Genomic DNA, 14,308 nt, shown 5'->3' on the forward strand with positions numbered 1-14,308 from the left:
GGGGTTATGCCCTCACCCATAAAAAATTTTGATGCCCCACATAATGCAGAAAATGTTGTGTCACAACATTGAGCTACTAAAAGTACACAACAGTGGTCTGTCTCTGGATAAGTTGAAAAGTAACAGAAACCTGCTAGCAATGTTTTATACAGTACTAGGACAACAGTATTGGGAATTTCACAGCAAGTTAATATGCTGTGTGTAAGATGTCTCTTATTGTATACGAGAGGTCCTCAACTGGATCTTTCCCTTTGCTAAATGTGCTGAAAAAAATGCTAATCCTAGTATCTCTTTTGAAAGGATCTTATATTGAATGGGCAAGCTTCATATCAAAATAGACCTACCTGTCTATTGTTACTGAATGTGTACTGGATGCAATTTCCCACTACTAGGTTGGTTGTTTGTTAACTTCCCCTGCATTTTGAGTTTATTTTGCAATATCCTTTAATGAATTGAACTCAGTACAGTGAAAAGATGCAGCCTCTAGTTCCAGTAGGATCCTGTTTGTGTTCAGTTCTTCAGATCACTGTTGCAACTGAGAAACAAGAAGTTGCTTCAGAGCAGTGAGCAGATGAGCTGGATTCTATAGCAGCTCATAACTACTGGACTGACTCCAGTTCAATTGAGGTTGCAGTTTATATATGGGGACATGGGCAAAGAATCCTAAAACATGTACAATTATATATATATCTTCAATTGACTGTGCTTTTTGAATGTGATACAGTGAGAGACGTAGTACAAGCAGTTTGACCAGGTACAGTATGAGGAGTACAAAAATGAAATGCAGATAAAAGTATGGAAAGAGCAGGGAACATACTGGACTGGCAATGAAGTGCAGAGGACCTCCTCAGTGCGCTGTTTGTGCATGAAAAAAAACTGAAAGAAGAAAAAAAAGGGACAACATGCAAGCAGACAACAAAGAGATGAAAAGTGCAGTGCATTATAACCTATTGTGGCATAATGGAGGTAGTGATGCAGGATGCCGAGGTGAATAACAGGAAAAGCTGAAGGCAGAATAACAAAGAGGCCACATGCAGATTGCATTTAGCAAAAAAAAAAAAAAAAAAAAAAATGACATATAGAAACAAAAAAGGAGACTCGACTTTGTAAATGTACTCAATCATATTACTTATGTGATGCCAGCCCTGCAAAGATCTTTTATATGGCAGACCAGACAATACACTTTTTCAAGGCTAACACCGACAGCAACAAGACAGGCTAAGCCATTCAAGACAGGCTGAAAATACCAAAGAACCTTTCCAACAGCGGAGCATGTATGCAGAACACTTATATAACAGATGAATAGCACAGCTTGTTACTAGAATGTTTCCTGCACCCAGTAAGTCCCAGCAATACAGTAATACTGCTTCTTTCATACAAGGGCACGCCTTCAAGGAAAGTTGGGTTGTTTTCATAGGAATGCTTAACTAAAGAGCAACATTTGTACACAAGTAGTTTCCCGAACTCCCTCTTCTCCGGACAGTCTAAAGTTCTGCTTGAGTTTATGTGGACTGGTTTTGTCTTTGGATGTTTGTGGAGGTTTACAACACATCCTAACAGGCAAAATACAGATTAGTGTTTCTCAAAGAAACTAGTAAGTAGACTGATACTTGAAAAGCAGATGTAGAGTAGCCTCTCTGAATACCCAGGAATCAAGCTGGATTTACATGGGGGGAATAAAAGTTCAGAATTAACTGCTGTTGTCTGGAAATAGCTCCCAGGTTATGGATGGAACAACAATATTATTCTGTGGCCTCTTTCCCTTTCTTCACCTCGCAGCAGCTGTCGTGTTTAGGAGGGTAAGCTACCTGGCTACCTTGTTTTGGATTTGCCGCATGCACACCCAACCCTTGTCTGGGTCTTTTCAGAGTTTAAAACAGTGTAGATCCAACTTTTTTCCCCTCCATAGTTAATAATATGTCTAATACTGAACATATGACAGCAGCAGGGGAGGGATTTGTCACATTTCCAGTGGGGGGGGATAAAATAAACAAACAACAAAACATCATGGCAAGCCTTGATACATCTGTAGTACACAATTTAAACAGTTAAGAGAATCACTAAGTTACTTATTTATTATACCGAATCAAGTGATAAATCATTGTTAATTCAAAATCTTTATGTGGGGGGTTAATTTATTCCCCCACCCCTGGGATGACAACTGAAAGTGTAGCCCCAGGGATATATTTAAAAAAAAAAAAAAAAAAAGCAGAGCATTGCACCCTGGGCAGCAGTGTATGTAAAAAGCAAAACAAACAAACTTTGTTTAATTTGGAGTGGAAAAGGGAATGTATATTGACATTTAAAAATATATATTGCCAACCATTTACCTGAATTAGAAATTGCATTTCATGTTAAAACTACCCTCTATTTTAAAGTAAGCCATCACAGAACATAGGTTTTATGCTTTTCATTAGGTTTTGGTTAAAATAAATATTTAGACTGTATTTTTAGTTAAAAGAATTTGTTTTCAACACTGAATCTAGCCTGTATGTTAGCATGTTTCGATATAATTTAATTTCATGATTATGAGATAAACATAAACTTAAGACTGCTGTGCATTATACATGAGCCACACTTCCAGACATTGGTTTACTTTTGTTATTTTAAAGTAAAACTATCTTGGATGCACTAGGCACATACACTAGTTTATATATACAGTGCTACCCTGAGTAAGAAAAGGTGAAACTCAAGCAGCAGTTTCAAAAGATATAAATGTTGCAAAACCTACATTGCGTGGATGGCTAAAGACAAAGAAAAACTAAGAGATTTTCTTCATAAGATTGGACTCCAAAGAGAGCTGCTCTAGGAAAAAAAAGGGCTGCGCTAAAGAGTGAGACCAGCTGCTGCGTGAATGTGATGCTGTGAGAGTGCAAGACTGTTTGTTGTTTTTGGTGTGGCCCAGGGTAACGGGCCAGGAATAATCATCCCAATAAACCGTGGATTTGAATACCTGCAATATTAATTTGGCTTGTGGGCATTATAAATAATTTCGGGAAAAAAAAAAATGCAAATATCATTAAGGCAAAACACAAATAATGCGGTCTCATAATTATGGACCTCGACAACCACATTATAACGTGGTGGCACTGTGTGTGTGTGTGTGTGTAGGGGGGGAGAAAGGAGAAAAAGTGTAGTCCAAGGCGGGAGCTGCAGGACTACAACCCCCAGAATGCCACGGGAGGGAGTCAGGATGGGGTTCACCTGGCTGCAGCCTATAATCGTTATCACCTGCCTGCAATTAGCAGGCAGGTATATAAATCAATAGATGTGTTTTATTTGGGCATTCTCAAGTCTGTGTAAAACAAGGCTGTCACAATGAAGAGTTAGAGATAAAAGGTACTGTGTGAACCTGTGTTTGTACTTTCATGTTTGAATTTATTTTGTCTTTTGTCACTGGTAAACAGCTTAGCTGTCCAGTTTGTTAGCTTTAATTCACTTCAAAGTTTAGCTAGCGCTCCTGAGCGAGTTAGGTTTTTGTTACTGTTTTCTTTTCTTTTATTATTGTAATTAATAAAAAGTGCAATAACACACTTAAAATCATCTCTCTTGTGTCTGGGTCTGTATTTTAAAAGGGCAAAACAATATATATATATATATATATATTCATTCAACAAACAATGCATCTACGGCAATGTCACATTTAAAATATGTATTGAATGTAATGCATTAAAAATGTACATTATGTCTGAATTGTATCAGTCTAGAGCCAAATATCAATGTTTTACTTAAAATTGTTATTAATAGGATCTCAAATAGATAGTACTGACCAATCTAGTAAGCATTCAATACAATACATTATGAGGAACAACTTAAGTAAGATCTGGTTATCATTTAAAAGGTTTGAAGATAAATATCTCATTGGTTGTACCTGTATTGAATAACATGTACTGCATCTGAGTAGTCAACCTTTCCTTCAGATAGCCACTACATTATAACATATTGATAAGAAAACCAGTACTAAAATAGCAAAATATAATGCAGAATGTACAGTAGGGCATACAATATTACCTTGGAATACTGAATCATTAATTAGTCCCTCCAAAACTTACATGATGAAATCCCTTACCCAGACTACAACACTCACTTCAATTATGAGGTACTGTAAACAGCAACTGAATTATCAATGAGCAGACTCCTGGCATACCCGCTCATGCAATGTCTCACGTCTTTCTTAACTGTATGCCACAAGATGGCGCTATTGTGTGCTTTTGAATTGGATCTTTCCTTAGTCATAATTTCAGTAGATACAGAGATTCAATGTGCTACCCAGAATTAACTACTGCAGTACAGTGATATATCAAATGAGATTAATACTTAATAAAGCAGTTTTTGGCTACTACTTTGTAGGTTTAGAATAATCACTTTAATGTTGAGAACACACACACACACACACACACACACACACAAAAACACAACACAACACCCAAACACATTAATCCATTCATCCATGTACAGGGCAATAGACTTAACTTACTTTCCTTTTGATATCAGTAAACTGGGAGAACATTAAGGACCAGTAGAATGCCAGCTCCACAATGTAGTAGTAATGAAGTTCAGTTGTAAGAGTCTGTAAATAAAAATAAATAAAAACTCTGAAGATGGGCAATGGTAACATTGTCATTTTAGTCAGGGAAATTTAAAAAAAACAAGTGTAAAGGGAACGTTTCAAAGAGGAATAAAATCATGTAAAAGTTACATTTACTGGTAATGACTGCTCTTTATGAAACTTGTGATGGACTACACAGAGCACTGGATATTCTCTGTACCAAAAACAGTCACCTGGGTATCTTTAATTAAATATCTTCCAAGTCGGTCATCACAAAGAATTGGTCTTGTTTTTAATGAAATTCTTCACATGACACCTCTGGCATTTAAAACAGTAGTACAGTACATCTCTGAAGTGCTTTTAAATGCACAAACAGCCCAGATAAAGTGATACTGAACAGTTTTATTAGGATACACCTTTATTCTTATTATTTATAACAAATAAATAAAGCTGCAGTATTAATTTAATTGGACTACTGTATTGAATATTAGCAACATATATCATTATGTATGGTATACTATGTAAATCATTGTTTGGTTAGAAAATAAACAGTGTGGTGGATATGTTTACTGTGAACAGATTAAAATCACCATTTCCTCTAGAACAGTGTTTGTGACAGGTTAAGTGAAAAGGATTTGACATTTAGTGTGCCGTGGGTCATTTACCAGATGCCTGCAGAAATTCTCTGCAAATTTAGCATCAGTATGCACAGTAAACAAAAGATGCAATAAAAAATACAATGATTAAATTAAGATCACAAGGTAACATCAATGACTTTATTATTATATATATAAAAAAATCATGTTCTGTGTCACTTATGTCATGATGGGCTTGCAGATGAGCTACTAAGTATGCCCCTCATGGATTCCTCTCTGGTTATGAAAGATGTAGCCGTCTGTACAGAATGGGCTTGCTGGTACACTGCACTTAGATAAGATTACTAAGAGAACTGCTGTAATGTTAACCTACTAACCTGAGCAAGTAAAACATGACAGTGTGGGAGTTGTACAGATTCTAATTGGTCATACATGTGGGAATAAAACAACAATTAATTTCAAACTGCAAGACTATTTCTGAGAAAACAGGTGTGGAGATTTTTCCTATTTTTATTCTTGCTATGTCTGAAAAATAAATTAGCAAGAGTAAACGATTGATTGGTTAAATTAAAAGGCTGGAACGCCTGAATAGTTTCCAACAGCTGTTCTGCCTTGCTGGCTGAAGTAGCTCTACTTCAATTTCATTTTCAGTCCTTCAATTGATAAGGCACAAAGGTGAAAGCAGAATGAATTAAGGCTATGTACACTCAAGTCAAACAAGAGCTGTTTCTGTGGCTTAGGCTTATATCCTTGAGTGGGTTGATAGGTTTACAAAAGGTGGCTGCATGTTTCCAACTAGATTTACATCTCAAAAGTCTATTTTTATTATGAATAACAAGATTACAAAACTTCTAAAAATCAGATGGGACACAGAGTTGAAATTCTTAAGAATGCTTGTGATGCTGCATAGTAACCTACCTCGGTCTGATTGGAGATTTGTGCCTGCTATTCTTAGATCAATCCCCTTTGCAACAAGCATAGGACTGAGTGCAAGTTTAGTTGATTTAAAAACCATTTCATACTATAATTTTTTTTGGTTTCTTTGTGTGGTAAAGGTGTAGAATACAAATATCAAATCAAACATTAAATCAATTTGTGCAAGTATCAGAACAAGAGAAAAGCCTTGAACAGGAAACCTCTGGCTTTCCCAGTTATTTAGTTTGCAACAGGAAAGTTGCAGTCCCTTTGTAAACACATGATCTCATATACCTGGTAGGGGTAGTTGTACCAGCAATCTCGAGTGTCCCAAAGCCAGGAAGTCTTAATAAAAGAAAGAAGAAAAAAACAAAACAAAAGGAGAAGTGATGTTAGACCACTGAGCATTAGCTAATTAGTTAATGGTAATTAATTACATAATATGATCAATACCTGCTAAAAACTGCCTACAGGTAGTAAATTATTATTATTAAAAAATAACAATGCAAATAACAATACAACTAATACTAGTTCTGCTAACAACAACAACAATAACAATAATAATAATAATAACAATAATAATAATAATAATAAATTACGGTACTAGTATCACCTGTGAGTGGTGGTACATTTACAGAAAGTAAGAAGGCTGAGAGGTCGTTACAGTAGCTTACTCATTCTGAACTTTCAGCTATCTTCTGTTCTCACAGAGAGCTTAGAGATATTCGCAAGCAAATACATTGGCTACATTTTTGGCAGCAACAGAGCAAACTGATTATTTTTGTTTTCGTTTTCAACCCCATTTGCTTTTCACTGTTTGCTACTTTTGACCTTAAAACTCAGCTATTGGATTTGTTTCTCATGGGGGAAATAAACTGATGACACAAGCAGCAAATACAGGTTATTGCTTTGTTGCTATGGCAGCTACTATTCTTTGGTCTGTTTTTACATCAGTTAATAGCGGCTGGCTGAAGTAGTACAGATAATGCTCTCTAGAAATGATTGCACCCTGAAGAAATGATTCAGCGTACTATGGTCAAAGGTCCTGGTAAACCTATATTATATATATATATATATATATATATATATATATATATATATATATATATATTAGACACACACATATACAGGCTAACTTCACTATAATGAACCCTTCTTATAACGAACACCAGTTTTTAACGATCCCAACAGCAAGAACTGTTTTTTTCAATGCAAAATTAGCTGTATCAACGATCACGTACAGGATCGACCCGGGTACAACGATCTCAATACTGACTGATACTGAACTTTCTCCAGTGTCAACTGTGTTATTCTCTCAATGAAAACAAAGACCATGGTTGACTAATTCAAAAGATACCGCTAATTCAAAGATGACCTATTGTAGTATGAATCATGCATGGCGAATGCAATCGTTGCCTGTCCGTCATCTTCACACAAACTGCAACCAGGCAACGGGCATGAGAAGCAATCTACGCTGGATAGTTAGCATGCAAGTGTACATTCTTACCTTTTTCATTTCTTTACTGTTTTCTCTTGAACATACCATAGGGGGAATTAGTGTTGGTGTAATTTATATGTGGAAATGGGTTTGTTTTGTGTGCTTTTTGGAGTTGTTATGTTTGATCAAATGATTGTTTACAGACGGGCGCTCGATTGAGACTTGCTGCCTGCCTGTATGTGTCTTCTGTGCGTTACCATCATTGGTAGCATTACATGACCCGTTTGTTTACTTTCTGTTTTATGTTTAATAAATCCTGTGCGCCTGTGCAGACGTTTCAACTCCAACTCCCATGTCTCTGTCTTGCAATGCGGTTGTGACACGAGTACCTTGTCACAATACTGTTTAAATGTTGATCAATGCGAAGCAATCTTCATAAAATTACTTATATATTGATGTTCAATTCAAATTTACCTTTTTTCCATTATTCTGGTACAGAAAAATGCCAAACCCTGTTATAGTGAACACCCTGATATAACGAACATTTCTCCAGGTCCCAGGGGGGTTCGTTATAGTGAAGTTAGCCTGTAATTATATATATATATATATCTATATATATATATATATATATATATATATATGTATATATATATTAACAAATAAATAAGATTGTTGGTCAACTTTATTCTCAATAGTTTCTTGGCTTTATGCATGCATGCCCTCCAAGTCTAGTTTCGGATTTGATTCATACAACTTGGGTTACAATTTAGACAGTATTCAAGGGTTATTATTTATAACGTGCAAGTCCGATTACAAAAAAAGCGCTAAATGCTAAACATTAGAATATAGTTGCTTAATTAAGTTTTGTATTATCTTTTCTAAATGATCTTTTTTGTTAAATTAATAATGTAATTAATCTTGGAAATAATATGGTAATCAATTCCATATACTGTACCTACACAGCAAGTCTAGACATAATTTGAGGTGTACAACTGCTTCCCCTTCACTCACTCTGAAAGCCAGACGTATCAGGAGAAGGGGAAGTATTGTTTTGCAACTGAAAACTCACAAACTAAGCCAGGCACCATTTTTGTCAGTAACCTCTTGAAAGTAAAGAATAAGGACATAGAAAGCCCAGAGCCCTGAGTCTATGTGTATCTGTAGGATGCAATAATTATAGTGAGCATTGTCGGTACTACGACCAGTGCATGCCAGCTCAAAGCAGACCAGAAAAACAATGGTAGCCATAGCAACTAAAATAAAAAAATCATATGCTGCTAAACTTGTACAGCAATAACGAGAGGTTACGGATGTAACCCCGGTTCCCTGAAAGAGAAGATGACAAACAACCAACACTTTTGGAATATGCCTGCCACAAGTCAGGTATTTACCAAGCATTTCATGTCAGAGCTCCTCTCCGGGGAGTGACATCCTCAGTCCCGCCTACCGAGGGAATAAGTAGTCACTCCACGGAGATCACATTCTCTTTTGCATCGAACCCACGAATGCAAGTGATGCGACCATGCAAGGTTTGTTGGTCGTCTTCTCTTTCATAGAACAGGGGTTACATCCTTTCTTACGTTTCTAGGAGGACGTAACCTCCGAGCACCTGGCAAAGGTTTGCAAACCAGATTCTCCTGGGCCATCTGGGGGCTACAAGGAGAACTTACGCCTCTTCTCTCTGAACTTTCTCTAGGAAGGCCGGGAGCAATGGTATTGGCAGGAATGCGGACAAGAGCATCCTGGGCCAAGTCAATAGCTTGAAGGCTATGCATTGCAACCCCGGCGACCGAAGCCCCTCCTGGCGGCTGACATATGCTACTACAGACACGTTGTCTATGCGGACAAGGACATGTCTCCTCTGGTGCACTGGAAGGAAATGCTGGAGGGCGAGGTAGACCGCTCGCAGTTCCAGTGCATTTATGTGTAGGGATATCCAGCGACCCGACCAGGACCTGCGGACTCCTCTGCCTGCCCAGGCTCATAAAAATATTCAAGAGAGGACTTTTTGGACATTCATATTTTCCTTTGGCATCAGCCAAGATCTGCTCATATTTTACAGGTTTTAGAACATTACAACATTTAAAACATTTATTTTTATAAATGTTTTTTATAAATTTATTTTTATGCACGTGAAGATCTGCTACTTAAAATTAACCTTAGTAGATATTGTAGATATAGGGTGATAAATAAGTTCTTGCTGCCAGAAACCAATACATTTGTTAATCATTTCAGTCCCTGGTGTCCTACTGTACAGTATATGAAGCTATACCATTTCTTTTCAATGCGGCGGGCTGCCCTGACCAATGCAAAGGTGACTACTGGGTAGGGCATTCTGACCCGATGGAAATTTAACATTGGTTGAATTCTTTCAGGGCCACTGGACCACCGACTCCCTCAAGCTTAACTACAAGCAATGAACTGGTTTATGCTCTCTTGTATATAATTCACATGTTCAATTTAGCATTATTGATGTTATCAGTCTTAAATATTTAACTAGCACTAGCAAAATTCTAAACGTCCAAAAAAAAATAAAAAACCCACACATTTAACGATCACTAATTACTTGGCATCCCACAAAATAAATGTTCTACTCTTTCAGGAAGTGTCTTCTCTCATTTACAACCAAATCACCTGTGCCATCTCAGCAGTCTGTTGCTAAGCAACGAATCAAGAACCACTGTTGCATATACTTGAAAGATTACCAATACCCATAGCAACCCCAGCTCAAGTACCAACCTGCACTATTTCTGTAAACTACAATAGATGTTCAAACAGAATAATTAATCTTATGCTCCAGTCCTCTCTTCAGAGAAAAAGCTTTTTTTTTTTTGTATTGAAGATAAAAAAAAAAAACTGCATGGAAGACAAAAGGAAATGTAATCTATTCAAACTGAACAGTTGGAAAAACAAAGCACATCTGAGCTTCAGTTTGCATTGGTAGAAAATGTTTTTTATATACATGAGAGACATGCTGTTTTAAAATAGCACAGTATAGCTAGGGACCTTTCTCTTTCTTTGGATTTACAAGAAGAAAAAAAATAAATTTAGGTAAATCTCCAACTTCCCTAGCAGTGTCTACCTTGGGTATAAACATGCCATAAAGGGCTATATCTACCTATATCTACCTCTCTATGACTGTCCAACAAGATCTGCTGTCACTGATTCAGAAGTGCAGCACTTACAGCGTACTATATGTACCATAATACAAAACTTTACTAAAAAGAACTACACAGTAAATGACCATGCATGGTATCAAACCCATTCAGGGCAATATGTACAACAGGTAATGCTGTTACACTACTGAAACCCAACTGAAAAAGGGAGAAAATTCATAAAAATATAGCAGGTTGGCACGTGTAAAAATAATGCACGCATGTTATTAAGCTCCTGATGGTGTTTTGCTTAAATGACAGTGGTGGATTACAACACCCAGTAAACCAGCTCTGCAGCATTTTGTCTGCAACATGACATGTGACAGAAGGCACCTCAGGAATAAAAAGGGGCAGTGTCCTTATCCATAAAGCAAGTGCATTCTAATCCCATTGCAGCTTCACAGTGGAAGCCATGGACCCTGCATGACAACCTCGTCAAGCTGGAAACAGTTACGAATCCCGGCTGAATTGAAGCCATTTATATGCAACCTAATTTCCAATCATATCTGGCATATAACTATTGAACTACAGTAATACTTTAAACTGGATTTGCATGTGCCAATTAGTGTGCACAGCTTTTTCTTTTTTTAATGATTTTATCGGAGTACGCTACACCCAAAGTGCATCACACAACAATGCAATACTAGAAGGTCAGCATGTGACGCAGGGCATTCTGATTTGTGCCTTCAGTAAAAAAAAAAAGTCCCCCTATTACCACAAATGTAGCCATGCTATAGGCTCTCTATAAATTATTTTGAGAAGGGATATAAAAAGAATACTATATTTTAAATTATATTTTTTTTTTATAAATGTCTGGATAATTATACTCTGGTTAGAGCATTGTATATAGTATAATGTGGTGTTATACAAGAACAGCACTTTAGAAGATCAACCAGCAGCTGTGCCTCAAACAAATAATAAAAACAATATAAAAAGACTCAGGCCTGGCTAGGATAGGAAAGGTCTATCATGTCTAACCTGCAGTTCACAAACACGAAACGTCTCATGTGGAATGGCTTTTTATGTATTTCAATTGATTTGTGTTCATCCTTGTCAATCCCATGGTAGTCTGATTAACAGCTTGATAAAGACATGCCAGAAAAGCAATATTATATATTGTCAGTATATGAAATGGAAGACAACAAGAAATGTACAGTTAGGTAACTCTTTTAAACCCTATATTGACACATGCTGTTTTCAGAAAACACACTAATGGTTTAGGATTTACCCCAAAACATTCAATTGTGACTCCTCCAAAGTTACTGTAAACCTTAGCAGAGAAGCCAGAGAACAAGTTATGTTACAAACAGTCAAAGAAAATGTATATAAAACAGAATGTTGTCTAAAGGCAATATCTGTAAATACAGGGTTAAAACGTGTTATTAAGTGGTGGAACCAGACTAACTGTTGGTAGTAGAAGCAAAAACAGGTTTTGTTTCTTTGAACTTATCAAACCAGTTGAAAAAACTAGGGAAATACTGAAGGAACCATTAACAGCTGTTCAGATACAAAATGTGTTTCTATCAATACAAACACCCTAGAGCCTTGCCCTAGCTCTGTAAAATGAACTCATTTCACAATTATTTCATCATACAGGTACTAGAAAACGAGAAACACTCAGTGAATGTGTCAATTAAAAAAGTAAAAAATAAATAAAAAAAACATTAAGGCTTTCACTATAGAACCAATTATAAAAAAAGGTTGTTTAAAAAGATGCATCTATTATTCCTCTAATGTTATTAAGACATTGGTAAGATATAATTGCAAAATATATAATTTTAATCTTACATAACAGTTTATGTAAATGTCTGTCTTTTTATACAGCAATTAACCTCTTAGTTGTATAAACATAAAAGCAATCCTTCCAGTTACAGTCTTCTATTAATAGGCAGTATCCAGAAGGTACAGACAAACCTCTCTGGAAGTGAAGAAAAAACTGTTCACCTTCTGAGTAGTGGGTAGTTAAACTTACCATATAACCTTGATGTGACCCTGCATCTTTAAATTTTACTTTTTATTTGAAAATTATGCAGTGTTCAAATTAAATACAGGAGGAGGGGGGGTTTTAATATAAAGTCATATTGTGTACAAGTGACTGTAGGTCTTATTGGACAGTTATTTAGAAAGTTGGAGGGAAGTATAGTATATGTTTTCTTACCTTTTTTAGGAACCGCACTCCATATGTAAATATATACAGATAAAATGTAAATCTCCACCTGTAGAGACACAAACACACTCATAAACACAAGGTATCTTAATAACAAGGATATAAGACAATACACATGTCAGTACAACAGGTTTATGAAAATAGCACGTGCGGTTCCAAGATTTGGGGCTAGATTCAGTTTTTGCTTTTTGTAATTGTAATAAAAAAAGCAATTAATGTTTCTAAACTAGAAATAATCCGATCTCATTTTAGGGTTTCCTGTATTACTAATTTTGGGAGGTTGTTTTTTTTTCAATTTGGGAAAAAAAGTGGAGCAAACTGTGCAGTCCTTTGTAAATTAATCCTAAAAAATAAAAATATGTTGCAACCACCTTAAACTCCCCAATGGTGCAGATTACCAAAATAACAATTTACAAAATCCTTGCCAACATTTTTAATGAACTGGAAAGGGTACATCCCTGCTATAACACCAATTTCAATTCCTGCTACAGTAGGCTCAAAACTGAGCTGAACCAAGGCATGATGTGCAGTTGTGGGCTGCAGATACACAAGTAAACAGATTATTAAATAAATCTTCAACAGCAATGCTCTGCATGTAATTCTTGTAGGTTTCTCCTGACTACTACTTGGTTTCCCATGCAATACTGTGTAAGAAGTCTGCAGTGAAGAACAGGAACGTGCTACTGTACAATCCCCGCAACACAATCCAATCCACATCCATTTTCCGCCAACTGCTTTGAAATAAAATGCCATAGCAAAATTGTTAACAAGCGAGTTTTATTGTATGATAACAATAATCAAACTCTGAGAATCACAGAACATAGCTGAGATTTTTTGCTGTTGTTTGTTTTAAAAGGGTGTGGTGGAAAAGTCACAGCAACCTAATAAATTATGTGCTCTCAATATGGCAGCCATGCTGGGACTAAGCCAATGTCAAGGAATAAAGTTAGCCTGAATTGTAACACTATAGTACTTCAAAAAGATTCTGAGATATGAGACTGTGACACTTTAAAAGGCAGCAGCTTTGTATAATTGCTTCCATAAAAGTGTTAATTTATATTATAACACCCATAACGTGACCAAGAGAATCACAGAGTACACTAAGCGATTGCTTAAAATGTTATCTGAAAATATAACAAGGTTAGTATATCTCACTACCAGGTATTCTTACATTTAAAAAAAAGCACAAGGACTTAATATGAGATCCTAAAATACACAGTTGTGTCACATATGCAATCTCTTAATTAACAGAACTCTTACACTTTGGCATGCCATCCCCTTGAGTTGTCTGGAGTCAGTCACAATGTCCTTTGTCCCAACACTGCCTGTTGTATGAAGTTTACAAATCACAGAAATGACTGTCTGGTAGATTTCACCCCCCTCAGTGCAGATTCTTTCTGAACTTGAAGACATTATGAAATGCTACACAGTATCTCATCAAAATCTCCAGTTTGTGTTGTACAGTACAAAAGACGAGTTTATATACTT

General features: G+C 36.3%; 1 protein-coding gene across 2 annotated transcripts in view; it reads right to left on the reverse strand.

Annotated features, from left to right (window-relative positions):
- The window catches only part of LOC117426584 (ceramide synthase 6-like), a 35,916-nt gene that overhangs the window by 6,409 nt on the left and 15,199 nt on the right, over positions 1–14,308 (reverse strand). For both annotated transcript variants that reach the window (XM_059033711.1, XM_034044298.3), the window contains exons 4-6: positions 12,812–12,869; positions 6,355–6,405; positions 4,478–4,570 (exon numbers count right to left, since the gene is read on the reverse strand). In XM_059033711.1, the coding sequence (XP_058889694.1) occupies positions 4,478–4,570; positions 6,355–6,405; positions 12,812–12,869 (202 nt within the window). The remainder of the gene's footprint in view (positions 1–4,477; positions 4,571–6,354; positions 6,406–12,811; positions 12,870–14,308) is intronic.

Source organism: Acipenser ruthenus, chromosome 11 (genome assembly GCF_902713425.1).
Source record: "Acipenser ruthenus chromosome 11, fAciRut3.2 maternal haplotype, whole genome shotgun sequence".
NCBI classification, from domain to species: Eukaryota; Metazoa; Chordata; class Actinopteri; order Acipenseriformes; family Acipenseridae; genus Acipenser; species Acipenser ruthenus.